At 40.7% G+C, this 17,607-nt stretch overlaps 1 protein-coding gene across 3 annotated transcripts in view; it reads left to right on the forward strand.

Moving 5' to 3' along the window:
• Positions 1–17,607, forward strand: part of snap91a (synaptosome associated protein 91a) — a 237,765-nt gene that overhangs the window by 138,157 nt on the left and 82,001 nt on the right. For all 3 annotated transcript variants that reach the window (XM_067984781.1, XM_067984782.1, XM_067984783.1), the window contains exon 9: positions 7,131–7,172. In XM_067984781.1, coding sequence (XP_067840882.1) covers positions 7,131–7,172 — 42 coding nt within the window. The remainder of the gene's footprint in view (positions 1–7,130; positions 7,173–17,607) is intronic.

Below are 17,607 nucleotides of genomic sequence, written 5' to 3' on the forward strand. Positions count from 1 at the left end.
GCATGGCTCAGAGTGGTGTGGGAGATGGGGGTTTCAATTCATGGGGCACTGGCACCAGTACCAGGAAAAGAGGAGGCTGTTCCATTGGGACAGGCTCCACTTAAACTGAGCTGGGACCAGTGTCCTGGCAAATCGAATAACTAGGGTGTTAAATCGGGCTTTAAATTTAAAAAGTTGGGGAGGGAGGTTCAGGTAGGGATAAATTTATAAATCTATGGAGAAAAGTCCAGGCCTGAGAGCAGTGTAGTGATTTTGGGTAAAGATAAGCAGAGTATGGTTTTGGGTAAAGATAAGCAGAGTCAGGAAGGGACAGTGTTCAACAGTAATAGTGCATCAGTGAATAAGGTAAAATCGGGGGATAAATGATAAAAAGTTAAAATTAAAGTTGCTTTATCTGAATGCACGAAGCATTCGTAACAAGAGACGAATTAATAGCACAGATAGGTAAATGGGTTTGATCTAGTAGCCATTACTGAGACATGGTTGCAAGGTGACCAAGGTTGGGAACTAAACATTCCAGGGTACTTCTTTTTTCGGGGGGTAAAAAAGACAAAATAGAAAAGGCGGGGGTAGCCCTGATGATAAAGGATGACATAAAGACAGTAGTGAGAAAGGATCTTGAGTTGGAAGATCAGGAAGTAGAAGCAGTATGGATGGCGATAAGAAATAACAAGGGGCAGAAAACACTGGAGAGTAGTTTATAGGCCCCTAACAATAGTTATGTTGTTGCAGAGTATTAATCAAAAAATAAGAGGAGCTTGTAACAAGGGTAATGCAATAATCGTGGGGTCTTTAATCTTCATAGACTGGGTAAATCAAATTGGCAAAAGTAGTTTGGAGGACAAGTTCATGGAATACATTGGAGACAGTTTCCGAGAACAATATGTTGTGGAACCAACCAGAGAACAGGCTATTTTAAGATCTTTTCTTGTGTAATGACACAGGGATAATTAGTAATCTCATAGTAACTACTCCTCTGGGGAAGAGTGATCATAATATGATGGAATTTCACATCAAGTACGTCACTCTCGAACTCAAGTCCGAAACTAGAGTCTTAAACTTAAACAAAGGCAATTACATAGGCATGAGGGGTGAGTTGGCTAAGGTTGATTGGGAAATTAGATTATAGGATATGACGGTAAATAAGCAACGGTGGACATTTAAAGAAATATTTCATAATTCTCAACGAATATACATTCGACTGAGGAGTAAAAACTCCCAAGGGAAAAGTGATCCATCTGTGGCTAACCAAAGAAGTTAAGGATAGTATTAGATTAAAAGAAGAGGCTTTTAATGCCAAATGTAGTAAGCCTGAGGATTGGGAGAGTTTTAGAAACCAGCAAAGGATGACCAAAAATTGATAGAGGGAGAAAACAGAATGAGAGTAAACTAGTAAGAAATATAAAAACAGATTGTAAGAGCTTCCAGAAGTATGTAAAAATGGAGAGTAGCGAAAGTAAACGTGGGTTCCTTAGAGGCTGAGACAGGAGAAATTATAACGAGGAATAAAGAAATGGCAAAGATGGTAAACATATATTTTGTATCTGTCTTCACAGTACAATACACAAAAAACATACCCGAAATAGTGGGGAACCAAGGGGCTAATGAAAGTGAGGAACTTAAAGTAATTAATATCAGTAAAGAAAAAGTACTGGAGAAATTAATGGGACGCACAGCTGACAAATCCCCTTGACCTTATGGCCTACATCCAAGGGTTCTAAAAGCAGTGGCTGCAGAGATGGTGGATGCATTGGTTGTGATCTTCCATAATTAAAAAGCAGGACTTCAAAGGTAGTGATCTCAGGATTACTACCGGTGCCACGTGCTAGTGAGTATAGGAACAGGAGAATAGACGGGATGAATGCGTGGCTGCAGGGATGGTGTAGGAGGGAGGGATTTAGATTCCTGGGACATTGGGACCAGTTCTGGGGAAGGTGGGACCTGTACAAGCGTGACGGGTTGCACCCGAGCAGGACCGGGACAAATGTCCTCGCGGGGGTGTTTGCTAGTGCTGTTGGGGAAGGTTTAAACGAGAGTGGCAGGGGGATGGGAACCTGAGCGGGGAGTCAGAAGGGAATAAAATTGAGAGCAGCAAGAGAGGGGAAGACCCAGGGGAAATCTACAATACAAATAGTACAAACAGTTGTTCAAGAACAAGTGAAAAGCATAGAGTATTGGAAAAAAAGTGTACTTTAGGCACGACAGATAAAATGAAAATTAGAAGGCCTAAGGCGATTAACCCAGCATCAAAGCTGTGGCAGGGGGTTGGGAACCTGAGCAGGGAGACAGAGGAAAGAATATCAGGAAGGGACAGAAGGTATGGAGTAAAAGGTAAAGTGTTAAAAAAGGAAAAAGCAGGAACTAAGTGTCACAAAATATATTTGAAAGTTCTTTATCCGAATGCACGTAGCATTCGTAACAAAATGGACGAGTTAACGGCACAAATAATGACGTATGGGTATGATCTTGTGGCCATTACAGAAACATGGCTGCAGGGTGACAACGACTGGGAATTAAATATGCCAGGGTATTTAACAATCAGGAAGGACAGGCAGGAAGGAAGGGGAGGTGGGGTGGCATGTTAATAAGGGAAGGAATCACTGTAATACAGAGAAAAGATATTGGGACAAAGGATCAGGATAATGGAACAGTTTGGGTAGAGATAAGGAATAATAAGGGGCAAAAAACGCTCGTGGGCGTAATATATAGGCCTCCTAATAGTTGCAACTCTGCTGGAAGAAGTATTAATCAGGAAATAGTCGGGGCATGTAATAAGGGAACAGCTATAATTATGGGGGATTTTAACTATCATTAACTGGACAAATCTAATTGGGCAGGGTAGCCTTGAGGAAGAGTTTATTGAGTGTATTAGGGATGGATTTCTTGAGCAGTATGTAACTGAACCAACAAGGGGGCAAGCAACCTTGGACCTGGTCCTGTGTAATGAGCCAGGATTAATTAATTAATGTCCTAGTTAAGGATCCCCTTGGAATGAGTGACCATAACATGGTTACATTCCATATCCAATTAGAGGGTGAGAAGGTTGGTTCTCAAACAAGCGTACTGAGTTGAATAAAGGAGACTATGATGGTATGAGAGCGGAATTGATTAAAGTGGACTGGGAAAATAGATTAAAGGGTAAGACGGTACATGAGCAGTGGTGTTCATTTAAGGAGTTATTTTACAACTTTCAAAACAAATATATTCCACTGAGGAAAAAAGGGTGTAAAAGAAATGACAGCCATCCGCTAAGTAAAGAAATTAAGGATAGTATCCGACTAAAAACAAGGACATATAAGGTAGCCAAACTTAGTGGGAGGATAGAAGATTGGGAAGTCTTCAAAAGACAGCAAAAAGTAATGAAAGGATTGATTAAGAAAGGGAAGATAGATTATGAAAATAAATTAGCAAAAAATATAAAAACAGATAGCAAGAGTTTCTACAGTTATATAAAAAGAAAAAGGGTGGCTAAGGCAAACGTAGGTCCTTTAGAGGATGAGACCAGGAAATTAATGGTGGGAAACCTGGAGATGGCAAAAATGCTGAACAAATATTTTGTTTCAGTCTTTACGGTAGAGGACACTAAAAATATCCCAACACTGGACAAACAAGGGGCTCTAGGGGGGGAGGAGCTAAATACAATTAAAATCACTAAGGAATTGGTACTCAGTAAATTAATGGGACTCAAAGCAGATAAATCCCCTGGACCTGATGGCTTACATCCTAGGGTCTTGAGGGAAGTGGCAGTAGGGATTGTGGATGCTTTGGTAATAATTTTCCAAAATTCTCTGGACTCGGCAAAGGTCCCGGCAGATTGGAAAACTGCCAATGTAACACCCTTATTTAAAAAGGGTAGTAGGCAGAAGGCTGGAAATTATAGACCAGTTAGCTTAACATCTGTGGTGGGTAAAATTTTGGAGTCTATTATTAAGGAGACAGTAGCAGAACATTTGGATAAACATAATTTAATAGGACAAAGTCAGCATGGCTTTACAAAGGGAAAGTCATGTCTGACAAATTTGCTTGAGTTCTTTGAGGATATAACGTACAGGGTGGATAAAGGGGAACCAGTGGACGTAGTGTATTTAGACTTCCAGAAGGCATTCCAGAAGGTGCCACATAAAAGATTATTGCTCAAGATAAAGAATCACTGGATTGGGGGTAATATTCTGGCATGGGTGGAGGATTGGTTATCTAACAGGAAGCAGAGAGCTGGGATAAATGGTACATTCTCGGACTGGCAACCTGTAGCCAGTGGTGTTCCGCAGGGGTCGGTGCTGGGTCCCCAACTCTTTACAATCTATATTAACGATTTGGAGGAGGGGACCGAGTGTAACATATCAAAGTTTGCAGATGATACAAAGATGGGAGGGAAAGTAGAGAGTGAGGAGGGCATAAAAAACCTAGAAGGGGATATAGACAGGCTGGGTGAGTGGACGGAGATTTGGCAGATGCAATACAATATTGGAAAATGTGAGGTTATGCATTTTGGCAGGAAAAATCGGAGAGCAAGTTATTATCTTAATGGCGAGAAACTGGAAAGTACTGCAGTACAAAGGGATCTGGGGGTTCAAGTGCAAGAATATCAAAAAGTTAGTTTGCAGGTGCAGCAGGTGATCAAGAAGGCCAATGGAATATTGGCTTTTATTGCTCGGGGGATAGAATATAAAAATAGGGAGGTATTGCTGCAGTTATATAAGGTATTGGTGAGACCGCACCTGTAATACTGCATACAGTTTTGGTGTCCATACTTAAGAAAAGACATACTTGCTCTCGAGGCAGTACAAAAGTGGTTCACTCGGTTAATCCCAGGGATGAGGGGGTGGACATATGAGGAGAGGTTGAGTAGATTGGGACTCTACTCATTGGAGTTCAGAAGAATGAGAGGCGATCTTATTGAAACATATAAGATTGTGAAGGGGCTTGATCGGGTGGATGCGGTAAGGATGTTCCCAAGGATGGGTGAAACTAGAACTAGGGGGCATAATCTTAGAATAAGGGGCTGCTCTTTCAAAACTGAGATGAGGAGAAACTTCTTCACTCAGAGTGTAGTAGGTCTGTGGAATTTGCTGCCCCAGGAAGCTGTGGAAGCTACATCATTAAATAAATTTAAAACAGAAATAGACAGTTTCCTAGAAGTAAAGGGAATTAGGGGTTACGGGGAGCGGGCAGGGAATTGGACATGAATTTAGATTTGAGGTTAGGATCAGATCAGCCATGATCTTATTGAATGGCGGAGCAGGCTCGAGGGGCCGATTGGCCTACTCCTGCTCCTATTTCTTATGTTCTTATAATTCCCTACATTCTAGAACAGTTCCAGTGGATTGGAAGGTAGCAAAGTGACCCCGCTATTCAAGAAAGGAGGGAGAGAGAAAACAGGGAACTTTCGAGCAGTTAGCCAGACATCAGTAGTAGGGAAAATGCTGGAATCTATTATTAAGGACGTGGTAACTGGATACTGAGAAAATGGTTGGACAGAGTCAACATTGTTTTATGAAAGGGAAATTGTATTTGACAAATCTATCCGCTTTTTGAGGATGTAAGTAGCAGGGTAGACAAAGGGGGACCAGTGAATGTGGTATATTTGGATTTTCAAAATGTATTCGATAAGGTGCCACACAAAAGGCTGTTACACAAGATAAAGGTTCATGGAGTTAGGGATAATTATATTGTAAACAATTTTACAACACCAAGTTATAGTCCAGCAATTTTATTTTAAATTCACAAGCTTTCGGAGACTTCCTCCTTCCTCAGGTAAACATTTACCTGAGGAAGGAGGAAGTCTCCGAAAGCTTGTGAATTTAAAATAAAATTGCTGGACTATAACTTGGTGTTGTAAAATTGTTTACAATTGTCAACCCCAGTCCATCACCGGCATCTCCACATCATAATTATATTAGCATGGATAGAGGATTGGTTAACGGACAGAAAACAGAGTAGGGATAAATGGGTCATTTTCAGGTTGGCAGGCTGTGACTAGTGGGGTGCCGCAAGGATCAATGCTTGGGCCTCAGCTGTTTACAATCTATATTAATGACTTAGATGAAGGGACCGAGTGTAATGTATCGACGTTTGCTGACGATACAAAGCTAGGTGGGAAAGTAAGCTGAGAGGAGGTCAGAGTCTGCAAAGGGATATAGACAGGTTAAGTGAGTGGACAAAAAGATGGCAGATGGAGTATTACATGGGGAAATGTGAGGTTATACACTTTGGTAGGAAGAATAGAATAACAAAATATTTTTAAAATGGTGAGAAACTATTAAATGTTGGTGTTCAGACAGATTTGGGTGTCCTTATACACGAAACACAAAGTTAACATGCAGGTACAACAAGCGATTTAGGAAGGCAAATGGTATGTTGGCCTTTATTGCAAGGGAGTTGGAGTACAAGAGTAAGGAAGTCTTGCTGCAATAGTACAGGGCTTTGGTCAGACTGTACCTGGAGTACTGTGTATAGTTTTGGTCTCCTTGCCTAAGAAAGGATATACTTGCCTTAGAGGCGGTGCAACAAAGGTTCACTAGATTAATTCCTGGGATGAGAGGGTTGTCTTATGAAGAGAGATTGAGTAGAATGGGCCTGTACTCTTGAGTTTGGAAGAATGAGAGGTGATCTCATTGAAACATGCAACATCCTGAGAGTGCTTGACAGGGTAGATGCTGTGAGGCTGTTTCCCCTGGCTGGAGAGTCTGGAACTACGGGACATAGTCTCAGGATAATGGGTCGGCCATTTAGGATTGAGATGAGAAATTTCTTCACTCGGAGGGTTGTGAATCTTTGGAATTCTCTACCGCAGAGGGCTGTGGATGCTCAGTCATTGAGTATATTCAAGGCAGAGATTGATAGATTTTTGGACTCTAGGGGAATCAAGGGATATGGGAAAGTAGAGTTGAGATTGAACATCAGCCATGATCTTATTGAATGGCGGAGCAGGCTCGAGGGGCTGTATGGCCTACTCCTGCTCCTATTTCTTATATTCTTAATGAAAACCATGCTTTGAAAGTTTTGAAATGACATTCACTACTGAGGCTATTACAGTGCAATGCCAGAATAATCACAGGTTCCAAGAGGGTGTAATAAGAATGCTGCAATTCCAAAGTTTTTTTTTTAACTTGATGCTTTTGTTTTTACAGCAAGTAGGGATTGACAAAGGTGACATTCCTGATCTATCTCAAGTAAGTTTTTTTTTCTGTTCCTTTTGCATTCTAGTTAGATTAATTTTCATAACTCATGACAAATACCTACTAACATAGCATGATGACAGTATCTGGTCATGTCTGCATTTGATGGTAGTCCAGTGGGCCTTGCAATTAATAGGTAAAATGGCTGCTTATCTTGCTACTTCAATCCCAGCTTTCACATGTTATTGCTTGTGATTCTGGCTGATTTATAGGCGATCTGGACAACAGGAGCAGTGGCTCATACACTAGCACTATTTCTCACCTAGATCATATAGGTGATCATAATAGAGTGCTGTTTTAACCACAAAGAACAGTACTTGGTTTTGCAAGAGATAATGACAGACATTGCTCCTTCTGATCTCACTTTTAGAGATGCAGATTGATCCCTGACAGAGTGTGAGTAGTGTACACTGCTTTACAGTTTCAGCAATATCAATAGAACAAAATTAATCCCAATACAAATGTTCCTTCCAGAATTTCTATAATGGATTTGATATGTAGTTCATAATTTTCTTTATTTCACCTTCAATGTGACAAGAGTTGTCACAATTTAAAGCTCCAATAATCTATTATAGAGCAAATGCAGTCGTATTTTGATCCAGTACCAAAACAATACTTTTAAACTACAAGAAGTGCAAGAAAGTAGAACGACCTGAAGTTGCTAAATTTTCTACTTAATATGTGTCTGTGCATGGACAGAAAATTTCTAATTTGTAAATTAATGTGGTAGGTCAGCTGCCTTTAATGGACTACATCAGCATAAAGTGTTCATCAGTGTACAGTTTACATAAAAAGCCCAAAACAAATGCTAAAAATTATGGGTAGTTCTGCATGTTTAATATGCTATCTACTTAAGTTGATACTCTCTAAATTTAAAGGAGTAAACTCCTTAAAGGAAGTAACTAACGAGCTTAATCTAAGGCAAGTCATGGCAGCAGAGCTCACACCCATGATCTGCTCCTCCTGCGCTATGAGGGAAGTCATGGACTTTACCAGTGTCCCTGGCAACCATGTGTGCAGGAAGTGTGTCCAGCTGCAGCTACTGGCAAACTGCATTGCAGAGATGGAGCTGCTCGGGTGGATTCACTGCGGATCATCCGCGATGCTGAGATTATCATGGATAGCACGTTCAGTGAGGTGGTCACACCGCAAGTAAAGATTACGCAGGCAGAAAGGAAATGTTTGACCGCCAGGCAGAGTAAAAGGACTAGGCAGGTAGAGCAGGAGTCCCTGGGGCCATCTCCCTCTCGAACAGATATTCCGCTTTGGATATTGTTGGGGGAGGTGGCTTATCAGGGGAATGCAGCAAGAGCCAAGACTGTGGCATCACGAGTGACTCAGCTGCACAGGAGGGGAGGAAAAAGAATGGGAGAGCAATAGTGATGGGGAACAGATAGGCGTTTCTGCGGCCGCAGACATGACTCCAGGATTCTATGTTGCCTCCCTGGTGCTAGGGTCAAGGATGTCACGGAGTGGCTGCAGGACATTGTGAAGGGGGAGGGTGAACAACCAGAGGTTGTGGTCCATATCGGTACCAACGATACCGGTTTTAAAAAAGGGATGAGGTCCTGCAAGCAGAATATAGGAGTTAGGAAATAAATTAAAAAGCAGGACCTCTAAGGTAGTAATCACGGGATTACTCCCAATGCCACGTGCTAGTGAGGGCAGAAATAGGAGAATAGACCAGATGAATGTGTGGCTTGAGATGGTGTAGGAGGGAGGGGTTTAAATTCCTGAGGCATTGGGACTGTTTCTGGGAAAGGCGGGACCTGTACAAGCTGGACTGGTTGCACCCAAGCAGAACCGTGACCAATGCCCTCGCAGGGGCATTTGCTAGTTCTGTTGGGGAGGGTTTAAACTAGTATGGGAACCAAAGGGCAGGTACAGATGGGACAAATTCAAACCAGGAAACGGGAAGTAGAAAAGCAGTTAGTGAGGTTAGCGACTCGAGCAAAGGTTAAATAGTGTTCAGCACAGGAATTTGATGGGGTTAAAGGGTATATACTTCAATGCAAGGAGCATTGCAAACAAAGCCAATTAGCTAAGGGCACAGATAGACACATGGCAACATGATATCATTGCTATAACGGAAATCTGGCTTAAATAGGGGGATAATTGGCAGCTCAATATCCCTGGATGTAGAGTTTTTAGGCAGGATAGAGTGGGTGATTTTAAAAAAAGGAGGGCTAGCATTATTGGTTAAAGAATCAATTACAGTTGAGAAGGGATGATATGCTAAATGGATCATCAATCAAGGCCATATGGGTTGAGCTGAGAAATAAAAAAGGGGCAGTCACACTACTAGGAGTGTACTAAAGACCCCCAAATAGCGAATGGGAGATAGAAGAACAAATATGTAGGCAAATTTGAGTGCAAAAATAAGAGGGTAGTTGAAGTCTCCTACTATTATTGCCCTAACATCATCTGGGATTCAAACAGTGTGAGGGGCACAGAGGGCACAAAATTCTTGATCGGTGCCCAAGAGAACTTTTTTAGCCAGTACGTGACAAGCCCAAGAAGAGGGGATGCAATTCTAGATTTAGTCTGGAAAATGAAGATGGGCAAGTGGGTGAAGTGACACTGGGTAACCATATTGGGGATAGTGACCACAATTCAGTTAGTTTCAGCATTATTATGGAAAAGGAGTGTTAAATCAGGAGTAAACGTTTTAAATTGGGGGAAGGCAAATTTTACGGAACTAAGAGGTAATTTGGCAGAAGTGGACTGGACACAACTACTTGAAGAGAAATCAGTGACAAGCCAGTGGGAGGCACTAAAAAGTGAAATTCTGAGTACAATGCAGACACATCCCCTCAAAGAAAAAGGGTGGCACTGCCAAATTTAGAGCCTCCTGGTTGTCTCGAAGTATACGGGGCAAGATAAAGCAGAAAATGAAAGCTTATGACTGTCACAGAAAACTAAATACTGCAGAAAGCCTAGAGGAGTATAGAAATTACATGGATGGCGTAAAAAAGGAAATAAGGAAAGCAAAGAGAGGGCATGAAAACATATTAGCTGGTAAGATTAAAGAAAACCCAAAGATGTTTTATCAGTACATTAAGAACAAGAGGATAGCTAAGGAAAAGGTGGGACCTATCAGGGATGATTCGGGTAACTTGTGTGTAGAAGCAGAGGATGTGGGTAGGGTTTTAAATGAATATTTTGTCTCTGTATTCACAAAGGAAAGGGATGATCTGGAGTAGTAGTTAAAGAGGAGAGGTGTGAAATATTGGATAAGGTAAACATAACGAGAGAGGAAGTACTAGAGGGACTGGAGATCTTGAAAGTTGATCAGTCACCAGGGCTGGATGGATTATTTCCTAGGCTATTGAAGGAAGCCAGGGAGGAAATAGCGGATGCTCTGAGGATCATTTTCCAATCCTCACTAGATACAGGGGAGGTACTGTAAGACTGCAAATGTAGTACCATTGTTTAAAAACGGCACGAGGGAAAGGCCAAACAATTATAGGCCGGTCAGTCTTACCTCGGTGGTGGACAAACTATTAGAATCAATACTGAGAGATAGGATAAACTGTCACTTGGAAAGACATGGTTTAATCAGGGATAGAAAGCATGGATTTGTTCAGGGAAGGTCGTGCCTTTCAAATCTGATTAAATTCTTTGAGGAAGTGACAAGGAGGACTGATGAGGGCAGTGCAGTAGATTTTGTCTACATGGATTTTAGTAAGGCATTTGACAAGGTCCCACATGGCAGACTGGTCAGAAAGGTAAAAGCCCATGGGATACAGGGAAATGTGGCGAATTGGATCCAAAATTGGCACAGTAACAGGAAACAAACTGTAAAAGTCGATGGTTATCTTTGCGAATGGAAAACAGTTTCCAGTGGTGTGCCACAGGGCTCAGTGTTGGGTCCCTTGCTGTTTGTGGTATGTATTAATGATTTGGACTTGAATGTAGGGGGCATGATTGGCAAATTTGCAGACGGCACAAAAATTGGCCGTGTAGTTGATAGTGAAGAGGATAGCTGTAAACTCCAAGAAGATATCAATGGGTTGGTGGAGGGGTGGAAAAGTTGCAAATGGAGTTCAACCCGGAGAAGTGTGAGGTAACGCACTTAGGGAGGGCAAACAGTAAAAGGAAATATGCAGTAAACTGGAATATATTGAGAGGGGTAGAGGACGTGAGAGACCTTGGCGTGCATGTGCACAGGTCCTTGAAGGTAGCAGTACAGGTAGATAAGGTTGTGAAGAAGGAGATTATGCCGTTATTAGCCGAGGAATAGAATACAAAAGCAGGGATGTAATGGTGGAACTCTATAAAACGCTGGTAAGGCCACAGCTGGATTATTGTGCGCAGTTCTGGTCGTCACATTACAGGAAGGATGTAATTGCTCTGGAGAGAGTGCAGAGAAGATTTACAAGAATGTTGCCAGGGCTTGAAAATTGCAGCTATGAGGAGATTGGATAGGCTTGGTTTGTTTTCCTTGGAGCAGAGGAGGCTAAGGGGAGACTTGACAGGTGTACAAAATTATGAGGGGCCCAGATAGAGTAGACAGGAAGCACCTGTTTCCCGTAGTGGAGAGTTCAAGAACTGGAGGACATAGATTTAAGCTGATTGGTGGAAGGATTAGAGGGGACATGAGGGAAAACTTTTTTACCCAGAGGGTGGTGGGTATATGGAATTCGCTGCCCGAATTGGTGGAAGAGGCAGGGACCCTCAACTCTTTTAAAAAGTACCTGGACCTGGACCTGCACCAAAAGTGCTGTAAGCTGCAGGGCTACGGACTGGGTGCTGGAAGGTGGGATTAGAATGGACACCTGGTTGTTCTTCGAGCCAGCGCGGACACAATGGGCCGAATGGCCCCCTTCTGTGCTGTATCTTTTCTATGGAGTAAGTCAATCATCATATTGACTTGCTCCATATTCTAGAAACTTTCAAAAAGTCCTTGGAACCTGCTCATAAAATTGCTGAAAGTATCTACAGTTCACAGCAAGATTTACTCAATCCTTACATAGTGGTTTTCATTTTTTTGAGATGAGCTGTACAAAGATTGATGTTTGTGACAATGAATTGTCATTAGTACTATGTTGATTCTAGTGTTCTGTACAACAGCATCATTTGTTCCTTACATTTAATGTATAAAGAGTTCTGTGATTTTACAAAAGTGACCTATTGATTTGAGTTCCTTATAGCTAATGGTAAAATCTTACTAAGTCCTTTTGACTTGGGTACACTTAACTACTCCCTCCAGTAAAACTGTTGTTTGATAATAGTGATGGGATGTTTTGAAGGTGTGCACTGGTGGATCCAAATGCTTCTGTACAAGAACTATTTTGTGTACGTGTGATATGGTAGAAAGTTAGGATAGAAAACCCAGTCTACATTTCTTAAAGTGCAAATGTGTATCATACTTTAGGATTAAGTCACAATAGATTCTTGCTTTGTAGAATGTCAAGTGTTGCCTTTGATATGTAGCTTTACTGTTAAATGTTGGTATAGAAAAAAGTATTTTCAATCATCTTGGATAACTATGAAGATGAAAAATAAATGCTAAATTGTGGCATCATAATTCCTGAAACAGTATTTTAAAATTTTTGATGCTGTAAATGTATCTCTTGCTTAGTGCAGCAGTGCCCAAAGTTCTTTAATTGCCAAATGTTGCCTGTTTTTCAGCTATCAAAATATTATATGCATACAATTTCCACTTCTGCCAGACTACCTTCCATACATTTTTATTCTGACTATTAGTATGGGACAGTACAACACTACATTTGCAATCGAAATTGCTCTGTTTAAATGTACATTTTGTGTTGATACATAAAAAGAAAGAATATGGAGTGCATGTTGACTTTGTTGAAAACATGTTTGCATAGGTTTAGGTTAGTCACTATCGCTTGTAACCATGAATGCTGTTATTTAATGTATTACTTTGAATAAAATAGAGACTGCATAATTATACAAAACCCACCAAATGGACTAGAGGGTTTTGAGGTTTAATGGATTAGAAGTTGATGGTTCCTTGATTGTTTAGTAAAATAAGTACAGCACTGAGCCATTGAAGTCAAAACTTCAATCTCTAATTTGTTACATTAACCAATCTCAGTCACTCTAGGTATAATCAGAAATAAGCAAACATAAATTCACGTTCTTGATTGCTATCCAGTGACTTTGAAAATGTATGAACACTGGATAAAGACCATCAGCTATGTTGGTCCCACTGTTGAACAGCATATTGCTACACGGCTCATACACGAAGAGTGACTAGCTGGACAAAGGTTGCTTCTGTAAAATGTTGGCCCAGTGAGGTCACCACCACTTTTTTAGGAGTGGAGTAGGAGAAGAATATCTGATGGAGCAGTTTTTTAGTTTACCAAAGCAGTTTTTATTGTGTTCACAAAACTTTTTAATTGTTGCCTCTGTTTCCACTAAATTATAATGTTCACTAATGTATTTTTCTTTGGGTATGAGCAAGTGTTTTAAGCATAGAATTGAACTCAATGTAACAAAATATATAGGATAGAGCACATTCTATTTTTGTGTTTGCCAGATGGGTAATACTGAGATACCTAACAAATACCACAGAAAGTTCTTCTGGGATTTACTATTCCTGATTAAATGTTTTACAGTTAAATTTTCAATGTTCATTTTCTTATAACAATAACTCTTTTTGAAAATGCAGGCAATACATCGGAGAATTCTTGCTGACCTTAAAAATTCTGACACTGAAAATTCTCCTTTTAAAGACTATACCATTGATAATCCGGTAACTCTCCATATGTTATCCACTATACCTCTGGTGTGCTGGACTTTCTGTTAATAGATCTATGAGGTTATTGGATTAGTTGCTCAATGGAGTACTTGATCAACTCAGTCTTAAAATTGGCTTAGGATTTGATAACTGACTTTATATAGTCACACTTTTCAAAAATCAACTCAACAGCTGGAGCATCTGGTAAATAGCTAGAACTGAGTGCTTGTTTTAGATTGATGTTCAGTGCAATCCTCCTCTTATAATTTTGCTTGGGGAATATTTCTTTGTAAAAGCATACATATATCAAATACTTCACTAAAAAAAGTCAAGCATGAATAGGTTTAATCTTTCAGTGCTTCACAATCCAGGTTTTTCTGGTAGAGCCAATTTACCCAGAAATCTTTTGCTGAATAATCCTATCCTTTCCACCCAAAGATATACAGTTTCCTCCTGGATCTTCTACATATTTCTTATTATATAGATAAATATTGATTTCATTCAAGACCTAGAATAACAACTCAACTGAGATATCGATCAAGTAACCAACAATCAGAATAATTGGAGCTAATGGTGGTACATGGTTAAGCACCTAGAAATGACTGACTTGAGTTAACTCCATGATGGAGACTGCATTGTACTGGGTACAGCGGTAAGCTATCCTGTAGCCAAAAACTGATCAAGAAACCTACAGGCAGGTATATGCCATTTTTTTAAAGCTGTTTTGGAGGTAATTTATGAAAAAATACTTGGGTAATGCCACAACATGTGGACCAGGGAAGTTCCTGAGGTGTCCTGGCTCAATGAGTTTAAGCCCCACTCCAGAGACTTGAACATAATCTAGGATGGTACTTCACTGCAATATTGAAGGAGCGCTGCGCTATCAAAGGTGCCATCTTTTAGATGAGACGTTAAACCGAGGCCCCGTCTGTCCCCTCAGGTGGACGTAAAGGATCTCATTGCACTATTCAAAAAAGAGCATGGGAGTTCTTGTGTCCTGGCTAACATTTATCCCTCAACCAACACCTAAAGATTATCTGGTCATGATCCCATTTGTGGGACCTTGCTGTGTGCAAATTGGCTGCTGCATTATCCTATGTTACAAAGGTGATTGCACTCTGCGGGGGTGGAGTACTATATTAGCTGTAAAGCACTTTGGGATGTCCTGAGGCCATAAAGGGCATTATATAAGTGCAAGTTGTTTATCTTTTCTTGCTTGCTTGCTTTCTTTTCTTTTTTTCCCCCCACCCCCCCTTTTTTAAAAAAAATTGTCGAATTTTGACGGCAACCCATTATCTTGTGTGTTTTGTTGACAGAAAAGGTCAATGCTAATCACTTACCTGACAGATTCTAATTTCTAACATTTTTGAGACAGAGGGGGAGAGTGATAAAGACTGAGACAGTTTCTTCCCTCATTCTAATTTCATTTTATTTTTGAAAGATGTACTTTTGAAGTAAATGAAGCCATTTTGAGGGAAATGGATAAGACGGAAGGGGAACTAATTGAAGGGGAAGTTGGTGGAAGTGGGGTGAGGTGAGTGCCAGTGGAGCAAAAGGGAAGATAGGATATAAGGGTTGAGTGAGTACTTCAAAGCAAAAGGATTAGAGACAGTGAGGGGGTGGGAGGAAGGGGAAAGGATAATGGGATGTGATGGGAGCCAGGAGGTGGGGGAAATGAGTAATATGGGGAGGGGATGGGAAAGGAGCTGCTCGGCCATAGTTCTTTTCACAGCTTTCGCCAGAAAAGCAGCTTTTAGTTGTTGGTGGCTCCTCTCCACTACATTATTATATACCATCCACTACCTCCCTGCCAAAAAGAATGAAGAAAAAGACAGAGAAGCAGCAGGCGACTGAGAGAAGAAAAAAGGGGAGTTATGGGTCGAGAAGCAGAAGAAGAGGGACAGAGAGAAACAGCTACATGAGAAATAAGGAAGTGGCCATATTCTTCAATTTAATATATAATGCCACAGGAGATAAAATAGTCTAATAAAAGTCTTGCACATAGCATGAATTTCTTGTCTTTCACAGTTGTTTCCTGTGTTAAGCTTATGTGTTATAACTCCTGTTTTTGTGCATTTTTCATGTTTCCTTCTATTTTGCCATTGTTATACGTGCTGATCAGAGCCATATTATAAGCCATGATGTGGAGATCATGGCTTATAATATGGCTCTGATCAGCACGTATAACAATGTAAGCCAGATCATTCTATTTCTCCATATTCTCTACTAACTATAAGATTCAGCAATGTGACTGTGATGTAAGGATATCTTGATTGGTTTGTCTTGTTTATAAGTGGAAAAACTTACCTAGTGATATGATGTACATTTTTGAATGTGATGGCTTCCTAAAATATAAGCAGTTTTAAGTGAATTTCTTTTTAAAAAGTACTCTTTTCAACTATTATTTTAATACATGTTTACATCTTAAGAACATAAGAAATAGGAGCGGGAGTAGGCCAAAGGGCCCCTCGAGCCTGCTCCGCCATTCAATAAGATCATGGCTGATCTTCTACTTCAACTCCACTTTCCCACCCTATCCCCATGTCCCTTGATTCCCCTAGAGTTCAAAAATCTTTCTATCTCAGCCTTGAATACATTCAATGACTCAGCATCCACAACCCTCTGGGTTAGAGCGTTCCAAAGATTCACAACCCTCTGCATGAAGAAATTCCTCTTCATCTCAGTCTTAAATGGTCGACCCCGTATCCTGCAATTATGCCTTCTAGTTCTAGAAACTCTAGCCAGGGAAATCGGTCTCTCAGCATCTACCCTGTCAAGCCCACTCATAATCTTATGTTTCAATGATATCATCTCTCATTCTTCTAAACTCCAGAGAGTATAGGCCCATTCTACTCAACAATTTGATTTAATTTTTGCTCTCTTCCCCCTTTACTTCATATTCTTCGAGGCTAAGAGAATGTGTTTGAAACCTGTTTCAGCTACTCAAAAGGTGGCCTTGGATGAGGGCACCTTTTTTTTTGTTTCCTGCCTGAAGAAAAGTATTTTGTCTTGCTTCAGGCCTCCTTGCAATAGCTTGGCTAAAGAGGGGAATTTACATGTGAGAAATCTAGGTGATATCAAATGTCCATGAAGAGTGAACTAGTGTTCTGCACTATGCTACCACAGGAAAATGCGAGGAACCTTCCAGTAAGAGTAATGTAATTGCAGATCTGTCTGTAACTTTTTGATGAAGCCAAGGAAATTGAGTGATCTTAGAATGAGTTTCTAGCAAGAAGTACTTGTAGCAAAAACTGGCATTAAAATGAAGGCAAGCTAATTCATAAAATGGTGTAATGTTGAGGGTGATTTTGAAAGGTTTATATCATTATCTGAAACCTGCTTTTACCTGTATAATGAATTATTGTGGAGCAGCATAACTTTTAGAAGCCAGCTTTCTGCTGTAAACTCATCAAAAGAACATAATATTTACTCTGAGCCGACCTGACCACAAGGATGCCCAAGCTTCATTCTCCAGGCATTACGCACCTTGGGCGCCAATTCTGTCTGGAAGCAGACTTCCACATCAGATAGGGAATGAGATGCAGGCAGTGTTACACTCCACTTCCCCACACCTTGGTGAACAAATCAACAGTGAGCTTCATTCCACATTTTCTCATACAGCGAGGGAAAAGTTGTTGTAGTCCTCTGGCGTTTCTACAACTATTCCAACATTGATCAATTCCAGCATTCTTCAATTTGAGGGTTCTGTAAGGTCTGATA

The sequence above is a fragment of the Heptranchias perlo genome, chromosome 5 (assembly GCF_035084215.1).
Source record: "Heptranchias perlo isolate sHepPer1 chromosome 5, sHepPer1.hap1, whole genome shotgun sequence".
Lineage (NCBI taxonomy): Eukaryota > Metazoa > Chordata > Chondrichthyes > Hexanchiformes > Hexanchidae > Heptranchias > Heptranchias perlo.